At 46.9% G+C, this 16,231-nt stretch overlaps 1 protein-coding gene across 2 annotated transcripts in view; it reads left to right on the top strand.

Moving 5' to 3' along the window:
- The window catches only part of SMG6 (SMG6 nonsense mediated mRNA decay factor), a 230,381-nt gene that overhangs the window by 101,604 nt on the left and 112,546 nt on the right, over positions 1–16,231 (top strand). For both annotated transcript variants that reach the window (XM_081218995.1, XM_081218996.1), the window contains exon 12: positions 6,114–6,282. In XM_081218995.1, coding sequence (XP_081075121.1) covers positions 6,114–6,282 — 169 coding nt within the window. The remainder of the gene's footprint in view (positions 1–6,113; positions 6,283–16,231) is intronic.

The raw sequence follows: 16,231 nt of genomic DNA, 5'->3' as shown, positions 1-16,231 counted from the left end.
TCTCTAATCCATTTTGAGTTTATTTTTGTGTATGGTGTTAGGGAGTGTTCTAATTTCATTCTTTTACATGTAGCTGTCCAGTTTTCCCAGCACCACTTATTGAAGAAACTGTCTTTTCTCCATTGTATATCCTTGTCTCCTTTGTCATAAATTAGTTGACCATAGGTGCATGGGTTTATCTCTGGGCTTTCTATCCCGTTCCATTGATCTATATTTCTGTTTTTGTGCCAGTACCATATTGTCTTGGTTACCTTAGCTTTGTAGTATAGTCTGGAGTCAGGCAGTCTGATTCCTCCAGTTGTGTTTTTTTCCCTCAAGACTGCTTTGGCTATTTGGGGTCTTTTGTGTTTCCATACAAATTTTAAGATTTCTTGTTCTAGTTCTGTAAAAAATGCCACTGGTAGTTTGATAGGGATTGCATTGAATCTGTAGATTGCTTTGGGTAGTATAGTCATTTTCACAGTATTGATTCTTTCAATCCAAGAACATGGTATATCTCTCTATCTGTTTGTGTCATCTTTGATTTCTTTCATCAGTGTCTTATAGTTTTCTGAGTACAGATCTTTTACCTCCTCAGGAAGGTTTATTCCTAGGTATTTTATTCTTTTTCTTGCAATGGTGAATGGGATTGTTTCCTTAATTTCTCTTTCTGATCTTTCATTGTTGGTGTATAGGGATGCAAGAGATTTCATTAATTTTGTGCATTAATTTTGTACCCTGCAACTTTACCAAATTCATTGATTAGCTCTAGTAGTTTTCTGGTGGCCTCTTTAGGATTCTCTATGTATAGTATCATGTCATCTGCAAACAGTGACAGTTTCACTACTTCTTTTCCAATTTGTATTCCTTTTATTTCTTTTTCCTCTCTGATTGCCGTGGCTAGGACTTCCAAAACTATGTTGAATAAGAGTGGTGAGAGTGGACATCCTTGTCTTGTTCATGATCTTAGAGGAAATGCTTTCAGTTTTTCACCATTGAGGATGATGTTTGCTGGGCGTTTGTCATATATGGCCTTTATTATGTTGAGGTAGGTTCCCTCTGTGCCCACTTTCTGGACAGTTTTTATCATAAATAGGTATTGAATTTTGTCAAAAGCTTTCTCTGCATCTATTGAGATGATCATATGGTTTTTATTCTTCAATTTGTTAATATGGTGTATCACACTGATTGATTTGCGTATATTAAAGAATCCTTGCATCCCTGGGATAAATCCCACTTGATCATGGTATATGATCCTTTTAATGTGTTGTTGGATTCTGTTTGCTAGTATTTTGTCGAGGATTTTTGCATCTGTATTCATCAGTGATATTGGTCTGTAATTTTCTATTTTTGTAATATCTTTGTCTGGTTTTGGCATCAGGGTGATGGTGGCCTCATAGAATGAGTTTGGGAGTGTTCCTTGCTCTGCAATTTTTTGGAAGAGTTTGAGAAAGATGGGTGTTAGCTCTTCTCTAAATGTTTGATGGAATTCACCTGTGAAGCCATCTAGTCCTGGACTTTTGTTTGTTGGAAGATTTTTAATCACAGTTTCAATTTCATTACCTGTGATTGGTCTGTTCATATTTTCTATTTCTTCCTGGTTCAGTCTTGGAAGTTTATACCTTTCTAAGAATTTGTCCATTTCTTCCAGGTTGTCCATTTCACTGGCATAGCGTTGCTTGTAGTAGTCTCTTAGGATGCTTTGTATTTCTGCGGTGTCCGTTGTAACTTCTCCTTTTTCATTTCTAATTTTATTGATTTGAGTCCTCTCCCTCTTTTTCTTGATGAATCTGGCTGAAGGTTTATCAATTTTGTTTATCTTCTCAAAGAACCAGCTTTTAGTTTTATTGATCTTTGCTATTGTTTTCTTTGTTTCTATTTCACATTTATTTCTGCTCTGATCTTTATGATCTCTTTCCTTCTACTAACTTTGGGTTTCGTCTGTTCTTCTTTCTCCAGTTCCTTTAGATGTAAGGTTAGATGGTTTATTTGAGATTTTTCTTGTTTCTTGAGGTAGGCTTGTATTGGTATAAACTTCCCTCTTAGAACTGCTTTTGCTACATCCGATAGGTTTTGGATCGTCGTGTTTTTGTTGTAATTTGTCTGTAGGTATTTTTTGATTTCCTCTTTGATTTCTTCAGTGATCTCTTGGTTATTTAGTAACATATTGTTTAGCCTCAATGTGTTTGTGTTTTTTCTGTTTTTTTCCCTGTAATTGATTTCTAACCTGATAGCATTGTGGTCGGAAAAGATACTTGATATGATTTCAGTTTTCTTAAATTTACCGAGGCTTGATTTGTGACCCAAGATGTTATCTATCCTGGAGAATGTTCTGTGTGCACTTGAGAAGAAAGTGTAATCTGTTGTTTTTGAATGGAATGTCCTATAAATATCGATTAAATCTATCTAGTTTATTGTGTCATTTAAAGCTTGTGTTCCCTTATTAATTTTCTGTCTGGATGATCTGTCCATTGGTGTAAGTGAGGTGTTAAAATCCCCCACTATTAATGTGTTAGTGTCGATTTCCTCTTTTATAGCTGTTAGCAGCTGCCTTATGTATTGAGGTGCTCCTATGTTGGGTGCATATATATTTATAATTGTTATATCTTCTTCTTGGATCGATCCCTTGATCAGTATGTAGTGTCCTTCTTGTCTCTTGTAACATTCATTATTTTAAAGTCTATTTTATCTGATTCGAGTCTTGCTACTTCAGCTTTCTTTTGATTTCCATTTGCATGGAATATCTTTTTCCATCCGCTCACTTTCAGCCTGTATGTGTCCCTAGGTATGAAGTGGGTCTCTTGTAGACAGCATATATATGGGTGTTGTTTTTGTGTCCATTCAGCGAGCCTGTGTCTTTTGGTTGGAGCATTTAATCCATTCACGTTTAAGGTAATTATCGATATGTATGTTCCTATTACCATTTTCTTAATTGTTATGCATTTGTTTTTGTAGGTCCTTTCCTTCTCTTGTGTTTCCTGCTTAGAGAAGTTCCTTCAGCATTTGTTGTAGAGCTGGTTTGGTGTTGCTGAATTCTCTTAGCTTTTGCTTGTCTGTAAAGCTTTTGATTTCTCCATTGAATCTGAATGAGATGCTTGCCAGGTAGAGTAATCTTGGTTGTAGGTTCTTCCCTTTCATCACTTTAAATATATCATGCCACTCCCTTCTGGCTTGTAGAGTTTCTGCTGAGCAATCAGCTGTTAACCTTATGGGAGTTCCCTTGAGTGTTATTTGTCATTTTTCCCTTGTTGCTTTCAATAATTTTTCTTTATCTTTAATTTTTGTCAATTTAATTACTATGTGTCTCGGCATGTTTCTTCTTGGGTTTATCCTGCCTGGTACTCTGCGCTTCCTGGACTTGGGTAGCTATTTCCTTTCCCATGTTTGGGAAGTTTTCGACTATAATCTCTTCACATATTTTCTTGGGTCCTTTCTCTCTCTCTTCTCCTTCTGGGACCCCTATAATGTGAATATTGTTGCGTTTAATGTTGTCCCAGAGGTCTCTTATGCTGTCTTCATTTCTTTTCATTCTTTTTTCTTTATTCTGTTCTGTGGCAGTGAATTCCACCATTCTGTCTTCCAGGTCACTTATCCGTTCTTCTGCCTCAGTTATTCTGCCATTGATGCCTTGTGGTGTATTTTTCATTTCAATTATTGTATTGTTCCTCTCTGTTTGTTTGTTCTTTAATTCTTCTAGGTGTTTGTTCTTTAATTCTTCTAGGTCTTCATTTCTTGCATATTCTCGATCTTTGCCTCCATTCTTTTTCTGAGGTCCTGGATCATCTTCACTATCATTATTCTGAATTCTTTTTCTGGAAGGTTGCCTATCTCCACTTCATTTAGTTGTTTTTCTGGGCTTTTATCTTGTTCCTTCATCTGGTACATAGTCCTCTGCCTTTTCATTTTGTCTTTCTTTCTGTGAATGTGGTTTTCCTTCCACAGGCTGCAGAATTGTAGTTCTTCTTGCTTCTGCTCTCTGCCCTCTGGTGGATGAGGCTATCTAAGAGGCTTGTGCAAGCTTCCTGATGGGAGGGACTGGTGGTGGGTAGAGCTGGGTGTTGCTCTGGTGGGCAGAGCTCAGTAAAACTTTAATCTGCTTGTCTGCTGATGGGTGGGGCTGGGTTCCCTCCCTGTTGGTTGTTTGGCCTGAGGCTACCCAGCACTGGAGCCTACCAGCTCTTTGGTGGGGCTCATGGCGGACTCTGGGAGGGCTCAGCCAAGGAGTACTTCCCAGAAGAACTTCTGCTGCCAGGGTCCTTGTCCCCACGGTGAGCCACCGCCTACCTCTGCAGGAGATCCTCCAACACAGGCAGGTAGGCCTGGTTCGGTCTCCTATGGGGTCACTGCTCCTTCCCCTGGGTTCTGGTGCGCACACTACTTTGTGTGTGCCCTCCAGGAGTGGAGTCTCTGTTTCCCCCAGTCCTGTAGAAGTCCTGCAGTCAAATCCCACTAGCCTTCAAAGTCTGATTCTCTAGGAATTCCTCCTCCTGTTGCCGTACCCCCAGGTTGGGAAGCCTGACGTGGGACTCAGAACCTTCACTCCAGTGGGTGGACTTCTGTGGTATAAGTGTTCTCCAGTTTGTGAGTCACCCACCCAGCAGTTATGGGATTTGATTTTATTGTGATTGCGCCCCTCCTGCCATCTCATTGCAGCTTCTCCTCTGTCTTTGGATGTGGGGTATCTTTTTTGGTGAGTTCCAGTGTCTTCCTGTTGATGATTGTTCAGCAGTTAGTTGTGATTCCGGTGCTCTCGCAAGAGGGAGTGAGCGCACGTCCTTCTACTCCGCCGTCTTGAACCCCGCATCAGCTTTTGTGAATGCCTCTAGCCTCTGGGACTGCCTGTTTTTTGGAGGGACGGTAGGGGTAACTATTTGGAAACAATTTCAAATTTACAGAAATTTGCAAGAATAATACTAACAGCTCTCTTACATACCCTTCACCCAGATTCCCTAATTGATAACGTTTTACCATATTTGCTTTAAGTTCTCTCTCTTTCCACATGCACACCTATACCTAATGGTTATTGTTATTTATTTTTAAAATTTATTTATTTTATTTTATTTTTGGCTCTGTTGGATCTTTGTTGCTGTGCGTGGGCTTTCTCTAGTTGTTGCGAACGGGGGCTACTCTTTGTTGTGGTGCACAGGTTTCTTGTTGCGGAGTACGGGCTCCAGGCGTGTGGGCTTTAGTAGTTGCAGCACGCAGCCTCAGTAGTTGTGGCTCACCGGCTCTGGAGGGCTGGCTCGGTAGTTGTGGCACACGGGCTTTGTTGCTCCGCAGCATGTGGGATCTTCCCGGCCAGGGCTCGAACCCGTGTCCCCTGCATTGGCAGGTGGAATCTTAACCACTGCGCCATCAGGGAAGTCCCTGTTATTTTTTTTTTTATGAACCATTTGATTGTAAGTTACGGACATGGTAGCTTTTTCCCCCCAACTACTTGACTGTGTATTTCCTAGTCATGAGGACATTGTCTTATATCACAGTACTCTTATCACAATCAGGAAGCCAGCACTGATACAGTACTATCATTGAATCTACAGACCTTACTGAGTTTGGACCAGTTGTCCCAAAAAGAATTTTAAGAAAAAAGTTTCTTTCTGGTCTAGGATCCATTCCAAGATCATACTTTGCATTTAGATGTCATGTCTCTTTAGTCTCCTGCAATCTGGAATGGTTTTTCTGTCTTCCTTTGTCCTTCATGGCCTTAATATTTTTGAAGTGTACAGGAGATTTACTTTGTAGAACGCCCTAAAATTTGGGTTTCTCTGATACGTCCTCACTGTCAAATTCAGGTCATACAGTTTGGGCATGAACCCTGGTGCCATCTCAGCACTGTGCTGGAGAAAGGCTAAAAGTGGGTGGGGGCAGGGGCTGGAGGCCAGGGTAGCAGCTACAGCCAGGCCACAGGTGGAGCAGAGACAGCTGTCTGCAGGGCGGACCCAGTGCCCTGGTTCTCTCTTTGTCCTGCTTTTCAGAATCCTCTCAGTTGCTGGCACTTGTCCTTCGCTTCTGGGCCCAGCTCTCCTGTGGACTTGGTCTCCCTTCCCTAAGAGCCTGCTGCCGTCCCAGTGCCCCAGGCCTCACTTGGGGGCCACAGCAGACCTAGGCCCAGTTCTCACCCTTTGCCTCTGCAGCTCAGCTGTCTTCTCCTGAGGAGGAGGAGGATCAAGATGACATCAAGGTGTCTTCCTTCGTCCCGGACCTGAAGGAACTGCTCCCCAGTGTGAAAGTCTGGTCAGACTGGATGCTCGGCTATCCAGACACCTGGAATCCTCCGCCCACATCCCTGGATCTGCCCTCACAGTGAGTCAGCCTCGCCCACCCGTGTTCCCACAGCCCCTGTCCCGCAGCCCGCCTGTGTCTGTCTTCCCTCTTCATTTGAACTTGGGGTTTCCCCTTCCTTGACACCTTCCTCGTCCTCTGACGTGTTAGGTTGTTTTTGCCTGTTCTCCAGCCTGTTCCTCCTCCTCTCAGTCTCTCTTTCTCTCACACCATAGCTTGCTCTGTTTCGTTCCTTCCCCTTGATCTTGCTAATTTTTACTGCGTACTGTTCATACTCACCATCTCGGCGGCTACCTGCTGAGTCTGGGTGGGTGTCAGTCAGTGTGTGTGAGAGACTTTGTTTCTTTCTCTCCCTTTTAGTTTATCTCTGTGCATCTCTCAGGCTCTTGCTGCTTCTCGTGCTGTCCTGCGCACTCTGTCTCCTTGCCTTCCTCTCACGACGTTGTAGTATGTGGGGAATGGTGAGAGCATGCACCCCTCTCTCCCACTCACTTCATCCCTGTCCCCGCAACACATCCCGCCCCCTCTCCCTGTCTCTTTGTGTTGATGTGGGATGTGTTGGTCTGGGGAGTATGTGTGTCTGCTGGGTGTTTCTCTGTAGATCTTTTTGTGTGTCCATATGACATGTGGTAAAATGTATATATGTGGCAATGTTTGCCATCTTAACCGTTTTTAAGCATACAGTCAGTGGCATGGTACATTCACGTTGCTGTGCAGCCAGGTAGGGCTATTTCTTGTGTTTGTAGCGATGTGTGAGTTGTAGATCTGGGTGTGCCTGTTTGGGCCTGGTTGTCTATGTGTGTCTGGTTGTGTGTGTCTGAGTGTGAGGGTGTGTGTGTGTGTGTGTGTGTGTCCCCGGGGATTGTCTGTCGAAGGCTCTTTTGGTGTGCCTTTCCATGTCTGTCTATGTATGTGTGTCCATGTGCTGTGTCCACATCTGTGTCTGCGTCTCTGTCTATCCTTGTGTGTGGATCTCTTTACAGGGTTCCTGTGTCCCTGTGAGGAATCTGTTTCACTGTGTGTCTCTCTCCATGTCTGTGTGTTCATATATATGTCTATGTCTGATTCTTGGGCCATGTCAGTCCATGTCTGCTTTGGTCCTGTCCATGTCTCTCTGCGTGTGGCTGTGTCCTGTGGGAGTGTTTGTATATGTTCCTGAATGTCTGTGCCCGGGACTGCCTGTGTCCGTGTCCATATTTGTCTGTAAGTATGTCTCTGTGTGTCAGTCTAGGTCTCTCTGTTGGGGGGCAGGGGATTTCTGTATATGTGGATACAGGGGCTGCCTGTATCCACCTGCCTCGCCTGTGTCTCCCTGCCTGCCTCTGCCTGTCCCTCCTGCCTGTCTCAGCTTGTCTTGGCTTGTCCCTGCCTGCCTCTTTGCCTGACTCTGTTTGTCTCTCTCTGCTGTTTGTGTATCTGTTTCAGGGGTCAGCAAGCTATGGCCCATGAGCTCAGAATGGTTTACATTTTTAAATGGTTGAAAAAATAAAATAAAAAGAGTAAGACTTCATGACTTGTGAAAAGTATATGAAAGTCCCATTTCAGTGTCCATGAAGTTGTATTGGAACACAGCCATGCTTGTTTGTTTACACTTTGTCTATGGCTGCTTTCACACTGCAGCAGTGGAGTTGAGTAGTTGTGACAGAGACCGTGTGGTCTGCAGAGCCAGAACTATTTACTCTCTATCCCATTATAGAAAAAGTTTGCCAGCTCCTCATCTATATCCATGTTCCTATGTGTCTTGTTCTTCTGTACGTTAGGGTCACTGTGTGTGTGTTTGTGTTTGCGTAAGAGTGTCCTAATGTGTGTGCATATAGGTGCCCGTTTCTGGTCAACTCTGTTGACTGTCCATCTCTCTCCCTCCCTCTCCCTTACTCTTTCTCTCTTCCTGTCTCTCCCTTAGTGTTTCTGTCTCTCTTTCTCTCTGTTTAACTTTTCCTTCTCCCTTTCTCCCCTCCCTCCATTCCTCCCTCCCCCATCTGCTGTATTGTGGTCTCTGGCAGGTGTAGTGCACTCAGAGTTCCTTCAGGCTCTGTGCTGGGTGTATATCTGTGTGTTTGGGAACAAGCATCCACACCCAGCATCTCATCATTCTTCTCGAGTGCTCCTCCCTGGGAGGGGGAAAATCCTGGAGGATGGAAGATGGATACCTAGGATGGTGCCAGTGGCATTTCTAGGGAGCGGGGAGGGGTGCTTCTCTGGGCTGGGGACCAGCCATGTGAGTCTCCCAGACTCATGGGTGACCCACAGAGGGAAGACTGCAGCAGAGATTTCTGGCCAGCAGTTAGACCTTTCTGTGTGGACCATATAGTCTGGCTCTTTCCTACATTTCCTTCGTCCCATTTCTTCCTGGCTCCTCACCCCAGGAAGCACCCCTGGACCATTAAGCCTGCCCTCCCTAGGCCCCCCCCAGCTCTAGCTCTGTAACCATGTGAGTGATGCTCACAGCATCAGACAAATCTTTGCATCTTTCCTGTGAACCCTTCTAGGTTTCAAAATGCACTCCAGGCTGAGGCCTCGTGAGCCAGGGTTGAGCTTGAGCTGGGGAGCTGTGGACACACAAAGGAATAGACCGATCTGCTGGCTAGGGGGCAGCTGTTTGCCAGCAGTGTTCACTGAAGAGTTAACATGTACAGCCTCAAAGTTTTCAGGCCGTTAATCTAAGATGCCGACTAGGCAATTTGCAGTTTTGGAAAGAAACTGACAAGGAAGGGCTCTGCTCTCCAAGTATCTGAAGCCACTGCTTCTGAGCATGTGCAGGGGTCACGGAGTGTTCCTCCCTTCCTCTCGGGGGGTGGGGAGGCAGACCATCTGTCCCTGGAGCTTGGGCCTTCCCCTGGGTCACCCCACCTCACAACCTTAGATATGGTCCACCCAGCCCCTGTTTGCCCATATCCTGGCCATCAGGCCTGCTCACTCTCTTCTGCAACCTGTCTCCCTTTATCCCTCCTCCCTCTCCTGCTCCCTTTGGCTTTTGTTTGGCTGAGGAAATGGAAACCTCACACAGGAAGTGCTGGGCTTCATTTGCTTGAGGTGCTGAATCTGTTTTCTCTGTGGATGCTGGAGCGAATGGCCCGTTGCCGGCTCATGTGAGCTGCTGCCCATCTTTGGGCAAGGGCTCAATCTGCAGCTGGGCACGTGGTCCCAGTTACATCCATCCCCAACTGGGCTTCACCTCCGAGGCTACAGAAAGGCAGAGGGGGTTGGGACACTCGAATCGAATTTGCTTAGTCTTTTCAGACTTTTCTGCACAAGGATAGCAAATCTGACCAAATAATATGTTGAATCTGATTACTTAGTAAACAAGTTCCTGTAGCTGTAACTTACTTTTTGATGAGTCCAGTTTAGGCTAGAGAAGTCAGTGTGGTAGAAAATAGAGTCCCCTTCTACACTGTCTCCCTTTGCAATCAGGATCAGCGGCTGGTTGTCTCTGGAATGCAAGTTGAAGCATAAAGGAGGGGCTCTGCCATCCTGGGGCCTGACCCCAAGGCATGGTGGTTTGAGGGCTGGTGCCACCGTTGGACAGAGCAAACCTGGTCTGACCACCACTGAGGGTCATCCCACCTCATAGCCTTCAGATCCAAGCAGTGGAAAGTGGAATAAGAATTTACCTCCCTTCTTTCTAGTTTCTCGTGTAACTGCCTAACACTCACCGAGTGAATACTGTGGTTGAGAGATTGGCCCGGTACGGTGGTTCTTCTGTAGGTTTCAAAGTGACATCTTATACCCACTGATCTTCCACACTGTGGAACCTTTTCTTTTAAGGCTATAGGGAATAACATAATCCAGACAGTTCTGTAGATGTCAGAACAGTAATCCCTCTGACACTCTTAAGGTCCTTGTGCTGCTCTTCATTTTGGAGGGTTTAGGAGCGCTCTCAAGAGAGTAGGAAGGAAATGGCTTCCACTTAACGCCTCTCCTCTGCATGTTTTCATTGGTCTTCGCCTGCATTTGTTCTCTGCAAAGACAGATTCCTCACTGATCCTGTGATAAGGTGACCAGATAGCCTACACTGTAGTTTGCTTCTCCTCCAGAAATTTCCTCCTCCCATATTGTCTCCTTGACACATTTGGACCCTTGTTTAATCTTGCTCCCTTCATTCCCTTTCTGTCTTTCATTGTGTTACCATCTTTCCTTGCACAGTTAGTCATTTCGAAGCACCTCCCCTTTTTCAGGGGAATTCTAAAGCGCATCAGTAGTCTCCTTGGTTCTCTCCCCTTTGCTGTATTCCTCTTCTTTCTGGTCAAGTTTACTTTTCCTAGGCAGTAGCCACTTAGGCACACATGGACCACTTAGAATGATGATGACAGAACCTCACTGACACTGCAGAGTGACAAGGGCAGGATTTCAGGGCTGTTTGTGCCTTCCCACAACAGTGGCGCTTAGTAGGTGTGTGTGCTGGAGTCAGCACGTACGTACGTTGACTTCCCATTTGTATCTGTTAGGAGTCGTCATAGGATGGCTTTATATCCCAGGAGATTTTGGTACAGAGGAGTGTAGCAGGGTGTGGAAAGTTGCCTTGAGCCACTGTAAAAGGCAGTGTAGAGTGCTTTGGTCTGGTTAGAACAGACCACAGTGTTTGGAGGGGCCGTCTGCTTATGGGGGTGGGGGTGGGGGTGGAGTGGGGAGCACAGTTTCTGTGCCAGGCCTCTTGTTAGAGGGGAGGGGCAGCTGCTCCCCGCTCTACCAAGGGAACATGAGGCACGTTGTGAATGTCAGGTGGTGGAGAGAAGCAGAGCAACAGGCTTCCCCGAGCCTAAGCACAGCCCCCTGCACCCCAGGACCTTTGGCAAGGCTGGGGCAGTGGGACAACCTACCTCATTGCATAGTCTCTGCTGAAGCCAGATCTTCCCTCATCTTGATCTCTAGTTCTCAGTAAGTGAAAGAGTCAGGGGACTTTGAGAACATCCAAACCTAGCCCAGCTGTGGCAGTTGGTTTATTGCTTTCAGCTGGTACTTGAACCCAGGTCCTGGTCTTGGAGGCTTTCCCAGGTTTAATCCCCAGAGCTTTCTCTGCAGCTGTATGACACTGCGCTGACCCCGAATGAGGATAGGAAAATAGAACCAGTGCCAAGCCAGAGTCTCTTTTTCATTTGGAGTCTGGCTGTCTGCCCATGACCAGGGTTACATAATGGGAAACATAGCTGGGGCTCTGGAGAGCCCGCGTTTCACCAGGCTGCCCAGACCTTCGCATTCTGATGCTATATATCTTCCTAATTGTAGCTCGGATGCATTTATCACACTGTTGGATTGGAGCACTGTTAAAAAAAAAAAAAAAAAAAACTCCAGAAATTCCTGGACTTGCTGCTTTTCCATGGCTTGTCTTGTATAGTCTACAGAGCATGCTGGAAAGGGCTTGTAGGGAGCCCTCTGAGGTGCCGTCACATAGGGAGACATGGGGATATGGAGGGAGTATGCAGTAAGCTCATTTCCTCAGGGAGCCTACATGTGTTGACCCTGTAGACGAGATAGAAATTCTTGAGTTAAAAAGCAGCTCATTCACTCACCCTCATAGGGCAGTTCTGAAATAAGAACTAATCCCAAGTCTAATCGGCACCCCTTCAAGGACGCTTAATACGTCTTCCCAGAAGGGCATTTTGGGAGGTCACTAAGTAATAGTCCATCAGCACTTCCCTGAAGGAAGTGGTGGTGACTGTGGGAAGCCCCTTTGCTACCCTGGCTCCCCACCCAGTCTCCCTGGCTCCGGGTTGGGGCGTCAGCACTATAGCCTGGCACCAGGGGGTTCCTCTTCCTCCAAGTGCTGAGTGTGGGGCACACGTGATCTCTCCCACGGCAGGAGCCACTGTCCCCTCCCCACTCCTCCCACAGGACTTCTTGTGAGAGGAAGGGGTGTTGGCCCAAGGCTCCAGTCTGACCCCAGCAGGGTACAGCCGCTGACCCCAGGGAGAGTACTTTCCAGTTCTGGGCTGAGGTTATTTGGGTCCAGTGTGTGCTAAACTAAGAAGACGTGTTGGAGTGGTTACAGCTAAAAATTTAGAGAGGCAGGAACCGTGAGAATCCGCACCAGGGAGGCCGCCGAGGGCTCCACTCATGCCGTGGCGATGTCAGGGTCCCCTGGGGGCTGCTCTTTCCCAAACACACAGTGCGGATGGGTTTAACACACCACAGTGATACGACAGAGGCTACACATCTGAGTGTAGCTTTGGGAGAACTGAAGTCAAATAGGCATGACCTAGAGAGAGGTTGAGGGAGGCACAGCTAGAGGTACTTGAGAAATCCTGGAACGAGGTTACCGTGACCTGTTGTTGGCCATAGGGCTCCAGCTGCACTGCTTAGAACATGAAGTCTGTGTTCTTCGAGTAGTGCAGGGTGACTGAGCTGCAGATTGATTTTGCCCTGTTGGGCAGAATTAATTTAAGTTGGGCACTCTTCCAAGGGCCCAAGTTGACTTGTTTGTATAAATTAGGAAGGCAGAAAGGATCTTCTTTAACTGAGTCTTATATTTTTTAGTGGTCACCTAATAAGCAGCTATTATTCTTGGAGGATGGTATCTTGCTGCCCATGTCTTAACTCCTAGAATAGTGACCCCTGATAACTTTGTCTCCGGTTTATATCATGGTGGCATCTGGAAAACACACTGTAGTTCCTAAATCTCAGAGGGAGCTGCATAGTTCTCCTCCTACCCTCCCCCAGTCTCTACCCCATTCTGTTGAGCTGCCTAGCCCTGATACCAGAACCAGATCCTCGGCCTACTGAGAACAGAGTTGGCATGACATCCTGGCTTTCCAAGGAGCTTACTAAGCTATTTCAAACCCAGGTACTATTCTTTTGACTCTACCAGACTTGTTGGATTCAGGTCCATTTCTGTTATTATCTGCTCACTTCCTGCAGTTTTGTCCAGTTGGGTGGGAAGTCCTCCAGGGCTACAGTGGTCTTATGTTGGCCATTGAACCCCACGTGAAGAGTTGTGGGCTATAATATGATGGTCCGTAGGCAAACAGGTTTTAAAAAGAGGATATTACATATCTTAAGAATATTTCTCTTGCTGTGGCCTTTTGGCTTTCCCCTTTTATGTTTATAGTCCATGGACTTTCTCTTTTTCAGTTTCTTTGTGCCTAGTTTCTATGCCATCTTAGCTGTATTTCCAGAGTGTCTCACCCCAGGAACCAAAAGACCCAACTCGTTTCCCATCTGTACTACTTCTCTGATCTTCCGTAGCTCCAAAACACAATGCAGGGCTTCTTCTCACTCACCTCTTTCCGGGTTTGTTCTGCAGCTGTGGAGTTTGAATGTTAGTGTTTAAACAAGCTGGTATTACACAGGAAATGGCCACCTCCACAGGCCCCTGCAGGCTTGTAACATGGGGTCATTGTACTTGATATTAATCACCAGTCAGCCTGTTCCCCCAGTAAAAATACGAAGGGGTGTGTGAGGGCTCAGCCCTCCTTAGACTTGCCAGAAGGATGGCCTGAGCCCTGGTCGGGCCTTGGTACTCCATTCTCCAAACTGTCTTCCTCCTGCAGTCCCGTCCTCGGATGGAGTTTGCAGACAAGTTCATTCTTGACCTCTTCCCTATAAAGCTGGCAGATCTGCCTTTCTTTCTGAGTTCTAGGAAAGAGATAGGTTGTTGTGGTATAACTTGCCTCACATATCTCACACCTTAATCTTTCCGAGCATGACGTAGTTGAGTAACAGATCGTATGAGAAAACTCCAAAATGGTAGAAACACAGAAACCCACTGGTCCACCTGAGATCAGGACTTCTCAGTTCCTTGGAGTGAAGCTGCTTTTCTAATGCTGTTTGCAGAACTAACCCCAGCCTGAAGGTTTAATCTGATTCCCCAAGTCAATATCCCCTCAAACAACCAGCCAACAGTGTGTGTATTGGTTCATTTCTGTGAAATGTGTTTCCCTAGTCACCTGGGCTGGCCTGGGCTGCATTGTATCGGCCAGCAGCTGCACTGCACTCAAACTGACAGCTACATTAAACCTTGGAATTCTGAGGCAATAAAAAGTAAATTAACTCTTTATTTTTTTCCTTTCCTGGTGGAGTAAGTGAATGCATGTCTGTGGGGAAGTGGGTGAGCCTTGGTCCTGAGTGCATACCTATAACTAGCCACTGCTGGTCTGTCCCAAGCTAGGATCTGATGTTCAGACTCCAGCCAGAGGTCTGCTTTCCCTGGTGTGTGGTGTGTTCTGTGGGGTTGGGCCACCGGGTCACCCTACAACTGCTGATCCCTGCTCACTAGTCACATCACAGCTGCTTGAGAGGCTCCCTTGCCACCATTCTGAGAGCCACGAACAGACTCATTGGATGCAGTTTCATGTTCTCTGGCTGCCTTGTGTCTGTTTGGTGGGATTTTTTTGGACTCTGGGAGCTTTCCCAAAGTACGAGTTGGGGCCACAAGGCAGAGGGACTTGCCCAAGCCTATAGCACTCTAGAGGGTCCATGTAGAACCAAAGGTGGCTTGAGAATGTCTGCAAACTCTTTTGGGGAGTCATTTCCCAGGCATTTCTAGAAGATTGGGAGCTGTTTAAAGTTCCTCTCGGCCACCAGAATTTGACTTTGGGCTCCTTGGCCCAGGTCAACCTTGAATCCTTAGAATCCAAGGACTAGATTGGGGTGAAGGTTGGAAGGCACTCCCAGCTGGGATAAGGGCTAGAGCAGGAAAAGGCTAACTTTTCCCCTTCTGCTCAGACAGGAAGCCCTGTGTTCACCCATGGAACTGACCTGTCAGCCCAGAGGCCTGATTGGGGTAAGCTGAGGTGAGGTTGCCCAGGCTACAGGAATCACCTCATACTTCTGCAAATATCTTAACTTCTGAGCTCAGACATCTCACCTAGTTTTTCAGAGTACCTCTTCCTTTTAGTATTAGTTTCCTGACACTCCCCTCTGCCCCACCCTCTGTGGGGGTCACCGTATGGTCCATGGGTGCCCAGTCAGTTGTGTTCATGTTCGTGATGCTCAGTGAGAGAGGAGAGAACTGATGATATGTGAAGTGATCGGGGGCCGTCCCACTGCAATACCAGAAGAAAGTGGCCACTCAGAATCACACACCAGTCTGACGGGATCAGGGCAGAAATGACCCTTCATCGGAGCATTTTGTGTATTCCCTTGGTTCTGCTCAGTCTAGCTTGGCCCTTGGGCCACTTTACATTTCTGAGTTGGGAACTCAGGATACTTCCTGTGTCTTTTGGCATCAGCTGCTACCTTACAAATCAGTACGAGGGTAGGAACACTCATCCACTTCATTTTTGCAGTGAGTCTTAAGGTTTTGGCACAAGGTGGGTGGTAATGGGCAAAAGGCAGATGTGGGCAGGGGTCCCTAGTAGTGGCCAGCAGCCGCTGGGAGGAGTCAGTGTTGGTTTATCTGAGCCTTAGGGGACAGGGAGCGTGGTAATGAGAACCACATGGTACCACATATTCCTTCGTCTTGGATCCAAGATGGTAGGGGTGGGAGGACGAGCGAGGGATGTGGGGCCTCCCATCGTGGCAGCCGTGGGCAATTTTCTGCTGCCCCTCCCTGGCTGGAGATGCTGCTGCCCTCACCCCCCACCCCCCACCCCCATCTACGTCCTGAAGCAGCCTTGACCTGCACAGCAGCACCAACCAAGGCCCCCAAGCCAAGAATTCAGCTGGGAGACTTTTCACCTTCTTCCTTCTCACTGTCGTCTTTCCTGTTTATTTTCCAAATTGCTGCTCTGCAGCCGAGCAGTGCCTGTTGGCCAGAGCTCACCAGCGCTGTGGGATCAGACTCAGGCAGTGGGCTCAAGTGGCCAGCAGGGCACTGGGGGAGGAAGCGGGGAGCTGGAAGAGCCTCCCTGTGCGTCTCCCATGGGCAGCGCTAACCTCGGAGGCGGCCCTGAGCAGCCCTATCACATCCGGTGCTTGTCTCTGCAGCCGGGACCGGAGGATAAACTATCAGAGCTGTGGGGCAGTGCATCATTCCTCTTATTATTTTCTTCTCTGCAGATGGGGTCGTGGAAAGTTCAGTTCCTTTTAACCCTCG

This window comes from Mesoplodon bidens (genome assembly GCF_964165515.1).
Source record: "Mesoplodon bidens genome assembly, chromosome: 19".
NCBI classification, from domain to species: Eukaryota; Metazoa; Chordata; class Mammalia; order Artiodactyla; family Ziphiidae; genus Mesoplodon; species Mesoplodon bidens.
The sequence above is the reverse complement of the archived record's forward strand: the minus strand, read 5'-3'. Positions and strand labels throughout refer to the sequence as shown.